Source organism: Lepus europaeus, chromosome 12, assembly GCF_033115175.1.
Source record: "Lepus europaeus isolate LE1 chromosome 12, mLepTim1.pri, whole genome shotgun sequence".
In the NCBI taxonomy this organism is placed as follows: Eukaryota; Metazoa; Chordata; class Mammalia; order Lagomorpha; family Leporidae; genus Lepus; species Lepus europaeus.
This window is the reverse complement of record NC_084838.1, coordinates 95,781,886-95,803,014: the sequence shown is the minus strand read 5'-3', so window position 1 is coordinate 95,803,014 and position 21,129 is coordinate 95,781,886. Positions and strand designations below refer to the sequence as shown.

The 21,129-nt window shown below is 51.7% G+C and overlaps 1 protein-coding gene across 5 annotated transcripts in view; it reads left to right on the top strand.

Moving 5' to 3' along the window:
* The window catches only part of SLC35D2 (solute carrier family 35 member D2), a 55,370-nt gene extending 34,784 nt beyond the window's left edge, over positions 1 to 20,586 (top strand). For 2 of the 5 annotated variants that reach the window (XM_062207115.1, XM_062207112.1), the window contains 6 exons: positions 1,657 to 1,759; positions 2,874 to 2,966; positions 6,601 to 6,668; positions 17,003 to 17,081; positions 18,342 to 18,424; positions 19,777 to 20,585. In XM_062207115.1, coding sequence (XP_062063099.1) covers positions 1,657 to 1,759; positions 2,874 to 2,966; positions 6,601 to 6,668; positions 17,003 to 17,081; positions 18,342 to 18,424; positions 19,777 to 19,879 — 529 coding nt within the window. In that variant the 3' untranslated portion in view covers positions 19,880 to 20,585. Of the gene's footprint in view, positions 1 to 1,656; positions 1,760 to 2,873; positions 2,967 to 6,600; positions 6,669 to 17,002; positions 17,082 to 18,341; positions 18,425 to 19,776 lie in introns of all 5 variants that reach the window. The other 3 variants (XM_062207113.1, XM_062207114.1, XM_062207117.1) reach the window with 3 other exon arrangements.
* The last annotated feature ends 543 nt before the right edge of the window (positions 20,587 to 21,129 follow it).

Sequence of the window (21,129 nt, the reverse complement as noted above, 5' to 3'; positions counted from 1 at the left end):
CAGGCCACAGCAGAGAGCTGGATTGGAAGTGGAGCAGCTGAGACTTGAACCGGCACCCATATGGGATGCCGGCACTGCAGGCGGCAGCTTTACCTGCTGTGCCACAGTGCCAGCCCTGAGAAAATTCATTTCTTATGGTTGAGCTAGAGAGTTTTTTTTTTTTTAAAGAGTTTATTTGAAAAGCAGTTGAGAGAGAGAGAGAGAGAGAGAGAGAGAGAGAGATCTTCTGTCTGCTGGTTCACTCCCTAAATGGCCACAATAAGAAACCTGGGCCAGGCCAAGGCCAGGGGCTGGGAACTCTGTCCCGGGCTCTCATGTGGGGAGCAAGAGAATTCTGACTTATCATCAGAATTGGAATCAATTTCCATTCTCATATCTATATTTATAGGTAATAATACCAGTGGAAGCCTCAGATAGAACTCTGATTCAATTTGCATTCAGACTTTGAGGCAGTTTTGGCCTATTTCTTTCTCTTTGGTTAGGGATAATGTTAATTTGCTGTTATTGCAAGTGAGTAAGAGCATCCCACGCCCAAGCACGCCGCTTTGGGTTACAGGCTATTCTGAGCTGAACAGGGGAGTGTTCTCTGATGCGAGAGGAGCCCTGCCTTCCTCTTTGCTGCCTGGGAAGCAGGCACGGAGTTCTTTGTGGAGGTGGCCCTTCTGCCAGACCTGGAAGAGAAGGTGACCTGGTCACTGGACAGAGCTCACAGCGGGATGACGTTCGTACATGAACCCTAGAGCAGCGCGTCTGGCCCCTGATGTCCCCACGTGTGCAAAACCCGGTCCCTCTTGCTAAATGCTCACATGCAACATAAGGGCCCGCAGTGTGCACGCTTCTCTGAGTTTCATTTCTTTTTTGTGAACTTCCATGCTCGTGTGATATTAACGCAGTTTGTAGTCCCTCTCTCCTCTTCGTCTGCTTTTTCTTTTTCTTCTCAGTTAAATTTGCAGGCCCCAGAGACTGAATCTAAGAGGGTAGGGGAGTTTTTCCTCCTGGGCTCCCCCTGCAGTGCAGGTGGCCAGAGCCCTTCAGGGCCCAGCTATTGTCCTCCCTCTGGTCCTCCTCGCTCTGCATCCCCTGGTGTTATTTATTTAAAATGGAAAGTGATTGTTTCCAAAGAATGGAAGAAAGGAGCCTTAACAGGGGTCTCAGAGAAGACAAGGGTGCCTCCTGCTTTGCCTTTTTGATGGACAGGGGAACTGTGGCACAGATGGAGGTGTCACTTCCTCTCTTTCTCTCCAGTCCCTGCCCAGCTGTCCCAACTCACTGGCCCCTGGGGATGGCCCCGCTGACTCCTCAGCCCCGGAGTGGGGCAGGCGGGTCACTGCCTTTCGATAGAAAAGTCAGGGCTTGCCGGTGAGTCTGCTGATTCCACTGGCCATCGAGCCAATGAAAGGGCTTTGCAGCTCAGGGAAGAGGGTCAGTGGCCCTCCAGTGTTAAGCCCCCCCGAGATCAAGTTAAGCCACCTGTTTGTTTTTCGCTGGGAGGCAGAGCGGAGGAGCGAACCGTGCCCTGCCTCGGAGCAGGAGATGTGCCATTGAAAATGCGATCAGCGTCGCACGTGAACCCCCTTAGCCAAAGGTGGAACAGGCAGAGGAAGAAGCCAGGTCGTGAGCTTCTGAATAATCAGCCTCTTGTGTTCTGCCCACCAGCTCGGACCTTGCTTTTAACTTGGAAGGCTACGTTTTCGTGTTCCTGAACGACGTCTTCACAGCCGCCAATGGGGTTTACACCAAGCAGAAAATGGACCCGAAGGTAGCAGATCCTCCCTCCCAAGGGAGTATAGGCTGTGACCCCTGGCCCCTGACCGCCACAAGCAGAAAGGAAAATGGATTTGGACAGTTGGCGTGTCGTTCCCTTTATGTCCTGTGATCCGTCCGTTACTAATGTCTGGGGAAAAGACACGGCCCTAGCGCTTGCAGAATATAGAAAAAGGGCGTTGCTTCGAACCACAAGTTAGTTGCTTGTTTTGCCAGCATCATCAGCGGCCAAGACCGAGACAGGGTCAGGGCATTTGTCTGTCTATTGAGAGTCCGGAGACGCTGGGCTGCGTGCTCGGGTGTTTCTACTTCCTGGCCATCATGACATTGAACATGAACTGCAAACGGCCGGTTCCTTGTCTGTGGAAGGAGACGGTTGGAATGGCTCATTTGTAATGTGTTGTCCTGCAGGAACGGCTTCTGTTGACCGTCAGGGGCTGCCTGGCGTGGGGGGCCTCACCCACACCCAGCTGTTCGGGAGGCTGTGCAGGGTGAGCGGGCAGAAGGTTCTTTGTTTCCCTGGCCTTTGTGTGTGCCGTGAGGGAGTTGGCTCTGACCGCCAGCCTTATTTCCATGGCTGTTTTGTTTTTTTCTTTTTTAAATCTGCAGGGTCATTTATTATTATTTTTTAATGGTGGCAGTTTCACAAAAACAGACTTCTTGCTTTTTGAGAATTGCAGTATGTCACCCTGGCTGGGAACTGGCAGAGAAGGGCTACAGCCACTTTGATGAACGTGAACACGAAACGCTGCCCTTCAACGGGAGAGAGCAGATGTGCATAAGGAGTTCTGTTTCTATTAGCATTTTCGATCGTCTTTATTTTTGTTCCAGATTTTCCGCTGTGAGTGACATACTTTCAAGACAACAGACCCTGCACACGGGGGACGATAGGGAGGGGTGGGATGCCAGCGCCCTCCGCCTGCCCTCTGTTTTTATCTGTAGTTTTGTCAGTGTTTGTTCTAGGATCAAAGTAGATTTGAAATGAGGCATTTGCCATCCCAGCAGTGCTGGGAGCAGCCCAGGCAGTGTTCTCACTGTAACTGCATGGCTGTAGAAATGGCTCCGGGGGACATCTCTAGAACCAGACAAGGTTTCCTTTGCTTTTGCAGGAGCTGGGGAAATACGGAGTGCTTTTCTACAACGCCTGCTTCATGATCGTCCCGACTCTCATCATCAGCGTCTCCACCGGAGACCTTCAGCAGGTGAGCTGGTGCCCAGCAGTGTGCTGGTCTCACCTGGCCGCCCTCTGCAGCCTCAGCACTGGACCTTTGGTTCTGGCTGAGATAAAAAGTGTGAAGGTGCGAGGATTGCCAGGAGGGCACATGAGAGCCGGATGTTCCTGAGCCCTCGTGATACAAGCTACTTCCCAGAGTTGCTGGGAAAATGGAATTGAAAGAGAGGTTTAGGGGCCGGGAGTTTTGTGGGGCAGCTGACGCTGCCTGGGATGCCTATAGCATGGATCAGAGTGCCTGGGCACAGGTCCTGGCTCCTGCGCTCCAATTCCAGCTTCTTGCTAATGCACACCGTGGGAGGCAGCAGGTGATGGCTCAAGTGCTTGGCTCCCTGCCACCCACCTGGCAGGCCCAGATTGAATTCCAAGCTCCTGGTTCAGGCCTGGCCCAGCCCAACTGTTGCAGGCATTTGGGGTGTGAACCAGTGGGTGGAAGATCTCCATCTGTCTCTCTCTGTGCCTTTCACATAAATAAAAATAAATTTGGCACAAAAAAGTTTGAAATTCTTACTTAGCAGGCATCTTCAAAAAGTTTATGGAAAATGCATCCCTCCGAGGTTGGGGACCACTATGAGAAAAATCCGCCTGTTGTCCTGTGCCTTCGGGCGTGCAGCCTTCTGGCCGTTCGCTCTCTGCTTTCCTGCCCGTCTGCTCTCTGTTTTCCTGCCCGTGCTACATGATGTGTGGCTGCTCCTAACCACACACTTGTTCTATGTGGTTCCCCGCCTGCTCTCTGCCTGGTGGAGTAGAGGCATTGGGATCGTATTAGCATGTGGAAGACGCCGTCCAGCTCCTGGGAGAACACATTTGAAGGGGCACAAATGGATGTGCGAAGACTTCACAAGAGACCACCGGGGTTCTCCCAGGCAGATGCTGATACGGCCTTGGACTAGAACAGCAGGAGAGGAGTTACAGAGCTCCATGCAGGTGCTCCTGGGAAAGCAGTGGAAGATAGCCCAAGACCCTGGGCCTCTGTACCCATGTGGGGACCCCGAAGAAGTTCCTGGCTCCTAGATAAGGCCTGGCCTAGCCCCCTGGCTGTTAAAGCCATCTGGGGAATGAACCAGTACATAGAAGACATCTCTCTCTCTTTCTTAGCTCTTCCCCTCCTCCTGCAACTCTGCCCTTCAAGTAAATAAAATAAATCTTTTTTTAAAAATTTTTATTATTATTATTATTTTTTGACAGGCAAAGTGGACAGTGAGAGAGAGACAGAGAGAAAGGTCTTCCTTTTGCTGTTGGTTCACCCTCCAATGGCCGCTGCGGCCGGCGCACCGCGCTGATCCGAAGGCAGGAGCCAGGTGCTTCTCCTGGTCTCCCATGGGGTGCAGGGCCCAAGGACTTGGGACATCCTCCACTTCACTCCCTGGCCACAGCAGAGAGCTGGCCTGGAAGAGGGGCAACCGGGACAGGATCAGTGCCCCGACCGGGACTAGAACCCCGTGTGCCAGCGCCACATGACGGAGGATTAGCCTAGTGAGCCGCGGCGCCGGCCAAGTAAATAAAATAAATCTTTTAAAAAAAAAAGAAAGAAAGAAACGCATCTGTGTTTGTTAGCCTGCAGTGGAAAATCACACTCTGTTGGCCACGTGTGAGCCGTTGGTACTGAAGGCCGATTGCTGCGTTAGAGCGAGGTGTTCGCTGCTCTTGTTAACAGCGGGAGTTGGATGAGTCGTTTGTCCTGGTTGGTGAGGTGGAGAGATCAGAGGCTGTGGTACAGCCGGTGTGTGACTCACTGCTCCGGGAACCGAGTCCTGGACTCTGGACTTAGCACGATCAGGACATCTGTTCACAGAGCCTTGATTCCATCTGATCCACAGGGTTGTTAGCAAGTCCTCTTAGGAACACATTGGGCCCATGGAAAATAGTCAGCGGGTGAACTTTGGTTCATCACTGTAACTGCCTCAAAGTACATCTCGTGTACTCTTTATGCTGATGAATAGGGATAATAGGAAAGCATTTTAAAAATCTTATTAAAGGCCGGAGCCGCGGCTCACTAGGCTAATCCTCCGCCTGTGGCACCGGCACACCAGGTTCTAGTCCCGGTCAGGGCGCCGGATTCTGTCCCGGTTGCCCCTCTTCCAGTCCAGCTCTCTGCTGTGGCCCGGGAAGGCAGTGGAGGATGGCCCAAGTGCTTGGGCCCTGCACCCGCATGGGAGACCAGGAGAAGCACCTGGCTCCTGCCTTCGGATCAGCGCGGTGTGCTGGCTGCAGCGCGCCGGCCACGGTGGCCATTGGAGGGTGAACCAACGGCAAAGGAAGACCTTTCTCTCTGTCTCTCTCTCTCACTGTCCACTCTGCCTGTCAAAAAAAAAAAAATCTTATTGAAGAAATCCATACTTTAACTGCAACATTAAATCTAAAGGGAGAAGAACTTTATTGTTACTTTCTGTTGGTCTCTGTTTTACAATAGATATCATACAACATTATTTCTTAAATGATGTCATCATTAATAAAGAAAATACAAGATTCTAGATTAGTGAAGCATCTAAACCGTTTCATGAAAATTACTAAATAGCCCTCAGGGGTTTATTTGGTATCAGGAGCTGATAGTTTTATTTACTGTTAACAAAATACTTCCAGCTCTTTGGTAAATAAATGTCTCTCTATCCTTTGGTTTCGAAGTTGAGGCATATTTTTTCTCTTACTCATTTTATCTTGACTTCAGATACTGTTTTCTTTCTTTTAGATTTCTTTATTTATTTGAAAGGCAGAATTACAGAGAGGCAGAGGCAGAGAGAGAGAGAGAGAGAGAGAGAGAGAGAGACAGGTCTTCCATCCACTGGTTCACTCCCCAGATGGCTGCTATAAGGCCGCCACAAAACACACCAAACACCGGAGTTAGAGGAAAGGTTGAATGTCCGGTGGGGGAAGCCCGATGGGCCAGGAGGAGAGGGTGAGGGAGTAAGAGAGGGTAAGCGAGAGAGATCAAGAAAGATACAGGTGTTCAGGAACAGGTCCTGTTAAACCTTTTCCAGGGGGCGGGCAGGGAAATAGGAGCAGCAAATCCCAATAGGGTGAGGGTGGAGCTGACAGCTGTGCTTGGGCCATCTGGTCACCTGGTTTCCAGCAGGGGCCAGAGCCCAGGATGGCATCTGGGGCATAGATGGCACCATTTTACTAACAGCTGCAGTAGCTGGGGCGTTACCAGGCTGAAACCCAGAGCCAGGAATTCCATCTGGGACTCCCGCATGGCAGGGACTGAGTAGTTGAGCCATCTTCTGCTGCCTGCCCTTGTACGTGAACAGGATGCTGGATCAGAGGTGAAACAGGGGCACGCCACCAGCACTCTGATCTGGGATGCCCGTGTCAAAGGCAGTGGCCACTCTGCTATGCCACAGTGCTGACCACCTTGCAGCAACCTTTTGAAGAGGGCTTTATTTATTTTTAAAATAAGCCCTATTTTGTGAAATGAGCCTAAGATGCGGGAAGAAAAAGTGATAAATACAACTTTACACAAGTGGTAGGTATCATTTAGGATTTTTGAAATTGTATGTTCTGTCTGGGAAGGTGGTTCATGTATCAGAATACACAGTTTGGTAAAACCAATATGTTTAAATTTCAATACAATTAATCCTTAGTTCTTGTTTTCTTTTTACTAATAGGCTACTGAATTCAACCAATGGAAGAATGTTCTATTTATCATGCAATTTCTTCTTTCCTGTTTCTTGGGGTAAGAAGCCATGGATAAGTAGAAGTGTGGATGACATTTCTCGACAGGTTACACTCTATGTTGTATTCTGGCAAAAAGTTCTGATCTGTGTTTCTCCAACTGATGTTCTGCAAAGCCCAGGCTGCTCTCTCCACCTGGGCCGCTGCATCCACAGATGTGACCGACCGGGCATCAAAAGTAATTGAAAAAAAGGTGTTTTGTCCTGAACATGGACAGTCTTTTTTATCCGAAGCCAGGAGCCAGGTGCTTTTCCTGGTCTCCCATGCGGGTGCAGGGCCCAAGGACTTGGGCCATCCTTCACTGCCCTCCCGGGTCACAGCAGAGAGCTGGCCTGGAAGAGGAGCAACTGGGACAGAATCTGGCGCCCGACCAGGACTAGAACCTGGGGTACTGGTGCCGCAGGCGGAGGATTAGCCTAGTGAGCCATGGTGCCGGCCAGTGGACAGTCTTTTCTCACGATTCCTTAATTCAGGGTTGGAGAACCTTTTTTCTGCCTAGGGCCATTTGGATATTTATAACATCGCTTGCAGGCCATACAAAATTATCAGCTTACATATGAGCCTGCTGTAGATTTGTTGAATTTCATACCCTGTCTGAGGTGCCTGGCAGGGCTGCACCAAATGATTTTGGGGGCCTTACGGGGCCCGCAGGCCAGATGGTCCCTACCCCTGCCTTAAATGATTTAGTATAACAATTAGAGACCTAACGTTTACATTGTTTTAGGTATTGCAATGATGATTTAAAGTTTGCAGCGGGAGTGTGTGTGTGTTTTTCCTCTTCTGGTTGAGAGACCGTGTGGAATGTGTCCTAAATTTTCTAGGGTGGAGGGCAGGCACTAGGTGCCAATATGAGTGTCGGGGGTTGAATCCTGCCTCTGCTTCTGGTTCTGGCTTCCTGTGCAGGAAGCCCTGGGAGGCAGCAGGTAATGGACCCTGTAGAGGGAGACTTGAAATGGGTTCTGGGCTCCTGACTTCAGCTTGGCCCAGCCCTGGTTGTTGCAGGCATTTTGGGAGTGAACCAGTAGGTATGAGATCTGAGATCTCTCTCTGTCTCTCTGCCTTTTATTTTTTTTATTTTTTATTTATTTATTTTTTGACAGGCAGAGTGGACAGTGAGAAAGAGAGAGACAGAGAGAAAGGTCTTCCTTTGCCATTGGTTCACCCTCCAATGGCCGCCGTGGCCGGCGCATCGCGCTGATCCGAAGCCAGGAGCCAGGTGCTTCTCCTGGTCTCCCATGGGGTGCAGGGCCCAAGCACTTGGGCCATCCTCCACTGCCTTCCCAGGCCACAGCAGAGAGCTGGCCTGGAAGAGGGGCAACCGGGATAGAATCCGGAGCCCCGACCGGGACTAGAACCCAGTGTGCCGGCACCGCTAGGCGGAGGATTAGCCTGTTGAGCCACGGCGCCGGCCTCTCTGCCTTTTAAATAAAAAGTGAATTTTTTTTTTCTGGGTCAGGCATTCGTTGCAATAGCTAAGATGCTATTTGGGACACCCACGTGTCATATAAAAGTGCCTGGGTTCTGGTCCTGGCTCCACTTCCAGTTCCAACCTTCCCCTTCAAGGGCTCCCTGGGAGGCAGCTAGAGAGATGGCTATAGTGCTTGGGTCCCGGAGACTTGGGGTTGAGTTCGGGCTCCTGGCTTCAGTCTGATCCAGCCCTGTCTGTTGTTTGAGAAGTGAACCAGCAGATGGAATCTCTCTCTGTTTCTGTCTCCATGCCTTTCAAGTAGGTTAAAACAAAATCCTAAGCACTTGAAAATCTCTTTGTGTGAATAGGCTCTACGTGCGTCTAGTGAGTATTTCAGCTGGTGCAAGAGAATGAACTGGATGCATGGATTTCGATTTCTGTTTGCTTTTTTAAAAGATACTTATTTACTTGAAATGTACAGTTACTGAGAGGGAAGAGACAAGAGAGATCTGTCTGCTGGTGCACTCCCCAAATGTCTGCAATAGCCTGGGCTGGGCCAGGCAGGAGCCAGGAGCCAGGAGCCAGGAGCTTTATCCAGGTCTCCCACATAGATGCAGGGGCCCAAGCACTTGGGCCATCTTCTGCTGCTTTCCCAGGTGCATTAGCAGGGAGCTGGATTGGAAGTGGAGCAGTCGGGACTCGAACCCTCAACCAGATGGGATGCTGGCACTGCAGGTGGCAGCTTAGCCCACTGCGCCACGACACTGGTGCCTATTCTATTTTTCCACAAGCGTTTTGAAGTCTCCTGACATTTTGTTGTTTCAGACGTCTGTCCTTGTGGTTTGCTTTCTTGTAACCTGTGATTGTGAGAATCACTTAACCTTCGTCAGTCCTGTGGAATGAGATAGAACCTTCTTCGCAGCAGGCACATTGCATTTGCTTCTGCTTGAGCCAGGAGTTACCTTGGACCTGGGCGACCCTTTGTGGGGCTGGGATCAGAATCCCTCCCACCCCACTAGCTGGAGTTTGGCCCATGGCTCACTTTTTGGACAGCCCTGTCCAATTGTCTGCTGTGATCACTCCTCCCTGGCCCCAGTGCCCTGTCATTTGGAACCCATCCCCTCTTTTTTTTTGAGGGAGGGATTTTGTGTCACTTTCAACATCTCAGGCAACGCGTTGTCTGCAGGCACTGACTGCTGTGCCGTGGGAGGGTCCCTTAGGGTCCTTAGCAGATGTTTGGGGAAAGATTTTTTTTTTTTTTTTTGAGAGGCAGAGTGGATAGTGAGAGAGAGAGACAGAGAGAAAGGTCTTCCTTTTTGCCGTTGGTTCACCCTCCAATGGCCGCTGCGGCCGGCCATCGCGCTGATCCGAAGCCAGGAGCCAGGTGCTTCCTCCTGGTTTCCCATGCGGGTGCAGGGCCCAAGCACTGGGCCATCCTCCACTGCACTCCCGGGCCATAGCAGAGAGCTGGCCCGGAAGAGGGACAACCGGGACAGAATCCGGCGCCCCGACCGGGACTAGAACCCGGTGTGCCGGCGCCGCAAGGCGGAGGATTAGCCTGTTAAGCCATGGCGCCGGCCTGGGGAAAGATTTGTGGGCTTCCCAGTTGATGCCTGGGAACATTTAACTTGAAAAAGAAATCTGCTAAGCCGTGTCTGTGAGTCACTGTGTGTCTTACTGTTTTCACTCTCTGCTCAGAAAATGAGATAACCGCACAAGTGCAGTTGAGCCCCTGGCGCTTTGTGCCCAGGTGTTCCTGCGAATGGTAGATCAGTGGTTTTCAGTCTTCTCTCGTTCATTATAAATTATGATTTATTTACTTATTTGAAAGGCAGAGTTACAGAAAGGCAGAGGCAGTGAGAGAGAGAGAGAGAGAGAGAGAGAGGTCTTCCATCTGCTGGTTCACTCTCCAGTTGGCTGCAATGGCCAGAGCTGATCCGAAGCCAGGAGCCAGGAGCCTCCTCCAGGTCTCTTACGTGGGTGCAGGGGCCCAAGGACTTGGGCCATCTTCTACTGCTTTCCCAGGCCACAGCAGAGAGCTGGATGAGAAGTAGAGCAGCCAAGACTTGAACCAGCGCCCATATGGGATGTCTGTACTGCAGGCGGCGGCTCTACCCGCTGTGCAGCAGCGCTGGCCCCAGGTTTAAACCTGGTTTAACATCCGGCTCCAGTTTCTTGCGAGTGCACCCTGGGAGGCCACAGGTGATGAATGCAGTGCTTGGGTTCCTGTCATTCATGTGGGAGACCCAGGGTTGAGTTCCTGGCTCTTGACTTCAGCCTGGTACAACCCTGGGAAAGTCAACCAGAAGATAGGAGATTTCTCTCAGTCAGTCTCTCTGTTAAATAGATAAATAAAAATGAAAAAAAGAAGTAACCCCTGTAAAACCTGCGTGCTCAGTGAGGGAGGGGTGGGCAACCCTGCTTCCAACTGTCACCCAGGTCTCAGCCAGGAGATCGTGGACTCCACTAGTGTGCAGTTCCGTTTCTCCAGTTTAATAATGTGCCTCTTAGGAAACAAACGCTCTTATCTAATCAGTAGTCATTTTGTAAGTGAAAAAGTCCTAAAAGTGTAGTAATGATGGATGAGTCAGTGATAGCGATAAGATCAGGAGCATTCCAGGATGGAAACCAGGCAGATGCCCTTTGATAGGCTGGGAGTTTTCAGGGCACGAAACACATGGCTCCATTCCTGGGCTTCCGAGCCTGCGTTCTGAAAGCAGATGGCTCAAGTCTGAATCCTAGCTTTCCACTAGTTTATCTCTGGGTTCTTGGACAAGTTAGTCAACTTTTTTTGAGCTCTGTTACCTTATTTTTATTATTTATTTATTAGCATTTAAAATTTATTTTAAAAGATTTATTTTTTATTTATTTGAAAGGCAGAGTTAGGAGGGGGGAGAGAGAGATATATCGAGAGAGAGAAATATCTTCCATCTGCTGGTTCATTCCCCCAGATGACCATAACAGCTGAGAATGGTCCAGGATGAAGCCTGGAGCCAGGAGCTTCTTCCGGGTCTCCCACATGGCTGCAGGTGCCCAAGAACTCAGGCCATCTTCTGTCACCTTCCCAGGCACTTGAGCAGGGAGCTGGATGGGTCATGGAGCAGCCAGGTCTTGAACCGGTGCCTGTATGGAATGTTGGCTTTGCAGATAGAGACTTAACCTGCTATGCCACAACTTCAGCCCCTAAAACTTATTTTTGAAAGGCAGAGACAGAGAGAGTTCATCCCTTTGCTGGTTCACTTCCCAAATGCTCGCAACAGTCAGAGCTGAGCCAGGCTTCAGTCCCAGCTGAAGCCAGGAGCTGGGAACTCAATCCTGATCTCTTTCTTGAGTAGCAGGGACTCAGCCACTAGAACCATCACCTGCTGCTTCCCAGGCTGTGCATATCAGCAGGAAGCTGGAATCAACAGTGGAGCCAGGGCTTGAATTCAGACATTCTGATATTAGATGGGCTATACCGGGTGGCACAATAAACGCTATGCCAAGTACCCACCCCACCTTATCTTTTTTTAATATTTATTTGAAAGGAGAGTGACTGAGAGGGAGAGAAATAGAAAGGGAGCCAGGAAGTGGGGTATCCTCCATCTGCTGGTTCACTTCCCACATGGCCACAACATAGCTGGGCCAGGCTGAAGCCAGGAAGTCCATCCCCATCTCCCAAGTACTTGAGCCATCATCTGCTGCCTCCCAGGGGCATCAGCAGGGAGCTGGATTGAAAGTGGAGCAGCCAGGACTTGAAGTGGTACTCATGTGGAATGCCAGTGCCCCAAGTGGCGGCTTAACCCTCTGTGCCCTCCTCTCCACCTTATCTTTGACACGGGAACAGTGATGGAAGCACCTGGCTCATGGGGCAGGGTTATGTGTGTCGAATAAATGACAAGTAAAGGAAACTTAGAGCAGTGTGAAACACATGGAAGGTGTGTAATGAGAAATGTGGGTGTGTGTCTGTGTTTTTAAATGTTACTGTTTTTCTGAGGTCAGCCTGCTTAGCTTGCTTGTTCTGTCTTCACCCCAGAGAGGTTTGGCTCTACCTAAAGCCCTATGGCTTCAACTGTTTTCTGTCTGTTTTGTACCCTTCACCTGTTGTGGGCAAGGTTTTTACATTAAGTAGTTAGTTAATTTATAAGTATTTGAAAGGCAGAGTTGCCGAGAAGGAAAGACAGAGAGAGAGAGAGAGAGAGAGAGCGAGCTTCCATGTGTTGCTTTACTCCTCAAATGGTCATGATGCCCAGGGCTGGGCCAGCCCAAAGCCAGGAGCCAGGAGTTTCTTCCAGGTCTCCCACGTGGGTGCAGGGGCCCAAGGACTTGGTCATCTCCTGCTGCTTTCCCAGACGAATTAACAGGGAGCTGGATTGGAAGTGGAGCAGCCGGACTTGAACTGGCACCTATATGGGATGCTGGTGCTGCAGGTGGTAGCTTAACCCACTACTCCACAGCCCCGGCCCCTTTAATCAGGTTTAATTCTGAAACTGTTTTGCCAGGAAGCTTCAATCTTGGGGTGGGGTATAAATGTTTGTAAAAATTTATTTATTTGAAAGGCAGTGAGAGAGAGGGAAGCAGAGCAGCCAGAACTTGAACCTGTGCTCTAACGTGGGATGTGCCTGCACACCGGCCCCTGGAGTGAGGGCTTTGCAGAATCCTATTTTCCTGCTGTTTTTCAGAGGAGTCCATGTTGGGATCATTTGCATATCTGCAGTAAATTGAGGTGACTTCAGAGAGTCCGTGTTAAATACATGTGATGAAGAGATTGCGTGGATTTCAAAAATTTTTGCACCAAAATAAGCACCTTTTTTTTTTTTTTTGATGTAGGAAAGTCAACTTTATAAAAAGATTCACGGGGCTGGTGCTGTGCTGTAGTGGGTAAAACCGCTGCCTAGGACTCCAGCATCCCATATGGGCTCCGGTTCCAGTGCCAGCTGGTCCACTGATCCAGCTCCCTGCTAACGGCCCCCGGGAAAGCCCCGGAAGATGGCCCAAGTCCTTGGGCCCCTGCACCCATGTGGGAGACCACTATGAAGCTCCTGGCTCCTGGCTTTGGGTCGGCCCGGCTCCTGCGTTTGCGGCCACATGGGGAGTGAACCAGCGGATGGAAGACCTCTGTTTTTCTCTCTGCCTTTGCCTCTTTGTAATTGCACCTTTCAAATAAGTAATACATCTTAAAAAACAAAACAAAACAAACTGCCTGTGCTTTAAAGGTGTGTTACCAGGCCAATAGCATGGTGGCTGAGCCCGCAGGCAGCGTCCAGCACGCCCTGGGGCAGGACCACAGCCTGGGGGCAGGACAGCTCTGGGAGACAGCTCCACGCAGAGCCGCAGGTGGATGGAGCTGGGGGCGGAGGAATCCGGGAGTGGTCAGAGGTCAAGTGAAGGCTGGAGTTACAATCCACAGCCAGCTTGGCGGGTCAGATCTTGTCTTTTATTTTTTCCTAAAGATTTATTTATTTATTTGAAGGTCAGAGTTACACACAGAGAGAAGGAGAGGCAGAGAGAGGGCTTTGCAGATCTTGTTTCAGAAACCACAAGCCGGGTCAGCAGCTGGCCCCGCCCTCCTGGTCTGTTCCTGCCCCATGGGCAGGCGGGGGTGGGGGGTGGGGGTCGTTCCTGCCACAGCTTTGAGGGCTGAGCGCCTTTCCGAGCCTCGGACGCTGTGCTTGGGGGCGGGAGTGACAAGCTGTCAGCGCCGCGGGATGCCGCTGTCCGTTGAGAACCGCCCCTTCTCCCGCGCGTGCCTCCCGCCAAGTCCTTTCCACAAGCGGGGTAGGGGGCAGGGGTGAGCCGGGGAGGTGCTCACTCGAGGGGAACAAAGAAACCCAGACGCCAGACGCACTGCTCTTGCACCCTCACCACCCAGACCACCTGTGTGCCCCAGCAGGCGTGGGGTTTCTGCCCCCTGCAGGCGAGCAGTGCGTTCTGCAGGGGACCCAGCTGGGGGCCTTCTACCTGGGGCTGGCATCGTTAGATGCAGCAGACTCCCCCCACCCCCCAGTTGGAAACTTGGGCCTCCACAACTTTGGACCGCCCAGATCCAACTGGGGATTCCTGTGACCACCTCCGCAGTTTGCTTGCTAGGGTACCTCACAGAACTCGGGGGGGACACTGAACTTAATTTACCAGTCTGTTATAAAGGGCATTTTGTCTGTCTGCTGTCTATCTGTTATCTATCAGTCTTCTATCAATCAATCATCTAGGTGTTTATTTTCATGTCCTCAAGGGCAGATCAGGTGAGAGAGAGGGAGGAGAGAGAGAGAACGAGAACGAGATCTTTTTAAAAAAATTTTTTTTTTATTTATTTGACAAGTAGAGTTACAGACAGTGAGAGAGAGAGACAGAGAGAAAGGTCTTCCTTCCGTTGGTTCACCCTCCAATGGCGGCCGCATCGCGCCGATCCGAAGCCAGGAGCCACGTGCTTCTCCTGGTCTCCCATGCGGGTGCAGGGCCCAAGCACTTGGGCCATCCTCCACTGCCTTCCTGGGCCACAGCAGAGAGCTGGCCTGGAAGAGAAGCAACCGGGACTAGAACCCAGCGCCCATATGGGATTCCAGCGCCGAAGGCGGAGGATTAGCCAAGTGAACCACGGCGCTAGCCCGAGAACGAGAGCTCTCATCTGCTGGTTCACTCCCGAAATACCTGCAACTGTCAGAGCTGGGCCAGGCTGAAGCCAGGATCCCAGAATTCCATCTGGGACTCCCACGTGGGTGGCAGGGGTGCCTGTGCTTAAGCTGTCACCTGTCGCCTCCCAGGGTGTGTACTAGTGGGAAGATGGGATGGAAGTAGAGGTGGGCCTCAGACCCTGGTGCTGCACCATGGGTGTGAGTGTCCCAAGTGATGACTGTAACCCGCTCTGCCTCCACGCCCACCTCGGAAGGGTGCACCTGGTGAAGGGACACAGTGGGGGAGGTCTGGAAGGCTCCTGGGTACGGGAGCCCCCACACCCCCGGCCCTGTGGAGTGTGGTGCACGCCTCCAGGCTGGGACGGTGAGCTCCTCCTGCTCCACTTGGCACGGCTGGCCAGAAGCTCCCCAATCCGGGACTTGAACCGGCTCCTATATATGGGATGCTGGCAATTCAGGTGGCAGCTTAACCCACTACACCATAGTGCCGGCCCCTGGGTTGCTTTCAGAAACGGTAAGAAACCTCCGAGCAGAAATTCTGATCTGGGGATTTCCGCCTGGGGTCCTTATCAGCTGTTGTCTGCATAAATGTGCATCAGACAGATGTGTTATTTCAAAAGAAGCAATGGCAAAAAGTTGCAAAATTCTGCCATGTTCAGGGCTTTCAAGCGTCTTTGCGTTTCATCAGCATACAAATGCTCGAATTAGAACTGCTGTCCTGTGGAGGTCGACTTTTTGGTGTTGAGAGTGATTTCCCTCGTATGGACTTCGTGCAGATTCTTTGACTTTACAGCCTTGGGTCTAGGCCACATCCCTGGACAACACTCATTTGCATACAGAAACAGGTTTTGGTCCTGATGGGTTTGTATTCGCCCTCTGGGGACATCTAGTGGCTTGTTGCAGAAGTGCAGCCTTTCTGTCCAGACACCGTCAGTTGGTTATGGAGGATGGTTGCTGCCCATTCAGAAGTTAGAATTCACTAGAGAATGTGCTGAGAGGGGTTCTTCTGCCCTGGCTCAGCCCTGGTGGTGAATGAATGTCCCAGTCACCCAGGCTCATGGCAGGTGGTGACTGGCATTTTGGATCGTTGTGTCCATGGGTAGGCTGGGGCCAGGTGTTTGTGTTGCAGTGGTTAAGTTGGGAATCCCACATCCCTTATTGGAGAACCGGGGTTTGACTCCTGGCTCCACTTCCAAGTCCAGCTTCCTACTTGGCACCTTGAGATGCAGCAAGTGATGGCCAGCGCCTCTGTGGGAGACCTGGCTTGAGTTCACAGCACCCAGCTTTGCTTTGGCAGCTGTGGGCGTTTGGGGGGTGAACCGGTGAACGGGAGATCTCTTTCTGTCTCTGTGTCTCTCTTTCTTTCTGCCTCTCAAATAAAAATTTAAAAAGCTCAGCAGGTGATTCTAGTGCACAGAGAGGGTGAGGGTTGAAAACCACTGCTGGAACACAGCTGCCAACAGGTTTCAGGTCATTGAAAACTGTCCCCTCCATACCCCACTGCGTGGACCACAGGAGAAGTGAGCAGGACCCCCCCGGGGAGGGAGGGCTTATGTGCAGCCGACAGTTTTCCTGTAATGAGTCCAATGGATGAGATCTATTACAATAAGGGTTATTAAGCTTTTGTGACTTGTGTTTCTTTTTAAAGATTTACTTATTTGTATAAAATGGAGAGTGACAGATCATCTTCTGGGTCACTCCCCAAATGCTTGCAACAGCCAGGGCTAAGCCCATATAGAAGTCAGAGCCAGGAGCCAGGGACTCCAGCTAGGTCTCCTAAGTGGATGTCAGGTACATTAGTAAGAAGCTAGGGCCAGCAATGTGGCGTAGCAGGTAAAGCCGCTGCCTGCAGTGCTGGCATCCCATATGGGCACCAGTTCGAGTACTGGCTGCTCCACTTCTGATCCAGCTCTCTGCTATGGCCTGGGAAAGCAGTAGAAGAAGATGGCCCAAGTGCTTGGGCCCCTGCACCCACGTGTGAGACCTGGAAGAAGCTCCTGGCTTCTGGCTTTGGATCAGTGCAGCTCCAGGCACTACAGCCAATTGAGAAGTGAATTAGCAGATGGAAGACCTCTCTCTCTCTCTCTGCCTTTCCTTCTCTCTGTGTGTAACTCTGACTTTCAAATAAATAAATAAATCTTTAAACAATTTTTTAAAAAAGAAGCTGGATTGGAAGTGGAGCCACTCCCATATGGGATGTGGGGTGGAGGAGTCCCAGGCGCCACAGCTCCTGCCCTTGACTGCGGGCTCACGTTGACCTGTGTCGTTACCCAGCTCAGCAGGACACACACTCAGGTATCTACTTCCTCGCCTCAGGTTCCTACTGATGTACTCCACGGTTCTGTGCAGCTATTACAATTCTGCCCTGACGACAGCGGTTGTGGGAGCCATCAAGGTAGGTGGGCGGAGCCTGGGACTGACTGTGCGTGCAAGCCTTGCAAGGAAAGCTGGGTTCGATTCTGCTGTTGCTGTCGGTGGCCAGGGACAGCTTCAGCTGGGGGCTGGGAGATCCTCTCCTGCTTCTTCTCATCTCCTGGTGCGCAAATCAGAAGGGAGGCCCTGCTAGATAGAAAAGGAGAGACAAACTGTCGCTTTTAGAGGAGGGGTGAGGGGGAAGGGGTGGTCTGAGAAAATGGTGTCAAAATCCTGGGAAAACTCCAGGCACTGCGGCCCTCACGATCCCTTGTGATCTGTAACTTGGTTTTCTGGGAGAAGCTGCCGTGGAGGAGCCTTGTGCAGAATGGTTTTCCATCTAGGCAAATGCTCAGTTATAAAGTCATGAGCGTGCAGGCTGCCCTGTGTGTGTGTGTGCACATTTGAAAGCACACACTTGTGGGTGAGCACAGGGCGCTGAGTCCTGACTGCTCTTCCACAGTTGCTTGCTTTTCTGTGAACTCCTAGTGGGAGACCCGTCTCCTGCCGCCTACTGGCCTGCTGGGGTGCTGGGACACAGCACTGCCCGGCTTTATTAGATGGCTCGACTCTGGCCAGGCTTACGATCACTAGGACGAAAAAAATGGCACCCCAGTGGTGGTCAGGAGATGGGATGCCGCCAGCTGGTTCCACCCCAACTCTTTTTTTTTTAAGATTTATTTCATTTATTTGTAAGTCAGTTACACACAGAGAGAAGGAGAGGCAGAGAGAGAGAGAGGTCTTCCATCTGCTGGTTCACTCCCCAATTGTCCACAATGCCTGGAGCTGCGCCAGTCTGAAGCCAGGAGCTTCTTCTGGATCTCCCACGTGGGTGCAGGGGCCCAAGCACTTGGGCCATCCTCCACTGCTTTCCCAGGCCACAGCAGAGAGCTGGACTGGAAGAGGAGCAGCCGGGACTAGAACCAGCGTCCACATGGGATGCCTGCACTGCAGGCAGCGCTTTACCCGCTGAGGCACAGCGCTGGCGCCTCCACCCCAACTCTTGCCCTTGCTCCCGGGTAGTCCCAGGAGAGGGGGCAGGGCAGTGTGGGCAGTGTGCTTCACGTGCCATTCGCTCCACTGCTTTCTGAAGCTACGTGCATGGGTCTCATTCATGTGTACACAGCCCTGTGGATGTGTACAGTGTCCAGGTCCATGCAGCCTCACTCGCACACCTGGGTTCTGGGCTTGCCGGGTGTAAGTGTGTTACGTAAATGGTGACTTGCCTTCTTTCTCTCTGCAGAACGTGTCCGTGGCCTACATTGGGATGCTGCTCGGTGGAGACTACATTTTCTCCGTGTTAAACTTTGTAGGGTTAAATATTTGGTAAGTGGCATCTCTAAGTGAACTTGCCTTAGTCCAGTGTGATCCGTATGTGATAAGCCAAAGAGCCAAGATGATGTTGTCCTGTAAGCCAGGGGGTGTTTGGGCTTTGCAATTTCTTTTTTCTTTTTTCAAGATTTATTTATTTATTTGAAAGACAGAGTTACAGAGAGCAGAGGCAGAGAGAGAGGTTCACTGGTTCACTCCCCAGATGGCTGCAATGGCCAGAGCTGGACCGATCTGAAGCCAGGAGCCAGGAGCTTCTTTCGGGTCTCCCATGCTGGTGCAGGGGCCCAAGGACCTGGGCCATCTTCTACTGCTTTCCCAGGACATAGCAGAGAGCTGGATCGGAAGTGGAGCAGCAGGACTCAAACTGGCACCCATATGGGATGCTGGCACTGCAGGTGGCGGCTTTACCCACTACACCACACTGCCAGCCCTGCAATTTTTTAAACACTGCACCACAACGCCAGCTCTGCTGACACTTTAATTTCTAGAATCAAGTTACTTCAGTTACTCAGTTCATCTGTTTTTCTTTCTTTCTTTTTTAAATATGTATTTATTTATTTGAAAGGCAGAGTTACAGAGAGAGAGAGAGAGAGAGAGGGTGCCTCCATCCACTAGTTCACTCCCCAGGTGGCCACAGTGGCCAGGGCTGGACCAGCCTGAAGCCAGGAGCCAGGAGCTTCTTCCAGGTCTCCCACATGGGTGCAGGGGCCCAAGGACTTGGGCCATCTTCCACTGCTTTCCCAGGCCATAGCAGAGAGCTGGATCAGAAGTGGGGCAGCCAGGACTTGAACTGATGCCCATATGAGATGCTGGCTGGTGCTGCAGCAGCGGCTAAACCCGCTATGCCACCAAACCAGCCCTCATCTGCTTCTCTGCCACAGCTCCTCACATGGCTCTAAGTGCCATGTAGTGAACATTCACGGGGCTGGGATCTGACCTCGGTCCCTGTGCCTTCCTCAGAAGTCGCCTAAGCCACGTCTTGCTCCAGAGCCTTAGGTAGATGTCCTTGAACTTGGGCTCCAGCCGTTGTGAGGGCTGATAGAGATGCTTTGGAAAGCCCTTCTGGGGTCTCCCACTGGAGTCGCTACTGAAAGATAATGAAATCAGGATTATTCAGTAAAAGTCAAGGGCCGGTTTCCTCTCCAAACTTCCATGGTCGATTGGATCACTCTTTTTTTTTCCTAACCCCAAAAGTTTGGGCCTAAGAGGGGAAATTCTCCCCAAGGAGTCCACAGACTTGAGAAAACAGATCGGAGTGATGCCCTCTGGATCAGGCTGTGGGCGGCCGCCGAGGGCAGCCCCGTGCGATTCCCGCGAACTGATTTCTCTCTCTTCTCGGGGCTCAGCATGGCAGGGGGCCTGAGATACTCCTTCCTGACGCTGCGCAGCCAGCTGAAGCCCCCCCAGCCCGAGGACGAAGAAAGCAGCCCCCCGGATTCCAAGGGCTAGGCCCCCGCCCCCAGGCCGAGCCCCTGGGGCTCCCAGGAGCACACTACCTCACGCCCACTGCCCCGCGAGCCGAGCCTCCCGGAGCCCTTACCAGCCGAGAGCGAGGCTTTTCGAAATAAACCACCAAGATGGGCGTCGACACGAGGGGGTCTTCAGAAAACCATGGTGACTGGCATTACTGTGAAACTCAGCGTAATTAAAAAGAAAACTTTGTTTTTGGTACCCAAATATAAGGATCCTTTAGAAGGTTTTTGGAAAAAACAAATTAAAAGCTAAATTTGTTTTGATGTCGAATTTTTTTAATTGAAATCCAGGCATAATTTTTATAGTAAGTGTTGTTCATGAACGTTTTTAAAGACACCGAATCAAGTTCTTTCAGTTCATTTTCTGTGAGCTTTTGGAAGTTCCCTGGTGCAGCGCTGGGTGTCGTGGACACACCCGTGCTGTCCCCTTGTTCTGTCGGCTGGCAACGCTGCAGGGGTGACCGTGTGACAGGCACGCTGGCCCTCATTTCAAAGGTAGTAGCCAAAGCCAAGGGCCAGTGAGATTTACACACATTTACACACACACACACACAGAGCACAGTGTAAAGAGACATGTCGTTATTTCAATAAAATTACCCAATTAACAGCCAGCCAAGAAAGAGCTTTGTTAGCTTTTTTTTTTTTTTTTTTGACATATAGAGTCGTAGAAAGTGAGAGAGAGAGACAGAGAGAAAGGCCTTCCTTCCATTGGTTCACCCCCCAAATGGCCGCTACAACTGGCGCTGCGCTGATCCAAAGCCAGGAGCCAGGCGCTTCTCCTGGTCTCCCATGCGGGTGCAGGGCCCAAGCACTTGGGCCATCCTCCACTGCCCTCCTGGGCCACAGCAGAGAGCTGGCCTGGAAGAGGAGCAACCGGGACTAGAACGGCGCCCATATGGGATGCTAGCGCCGCAGGTGGAGGATTAACCAAGTGAGCCACGGTGCCAGTCTGTTAGCTTTGATTTAAGCTACATTGGTCTCTTCCCCTATTCATCAGAACAGAATAAAAAATGATTTCTGGGCTGGCGCCGTGGCTTAACAGGCTAATCCTCCGCCTTGCGGCGCCGGCACACCGGGTTCTAGTCCCGGTTGGGGCGCCAGATTCTATCCCGGTTGCCCCTCTTCCAGGCCAGCTCTCTGCTATGGCCCGGGAAGGCAGTGGAGGATGACCCAAGTCCTTGGCCCTGCACCCGCATGGGAGACCGGGAGAAGCGCCTGGCTCCTGGC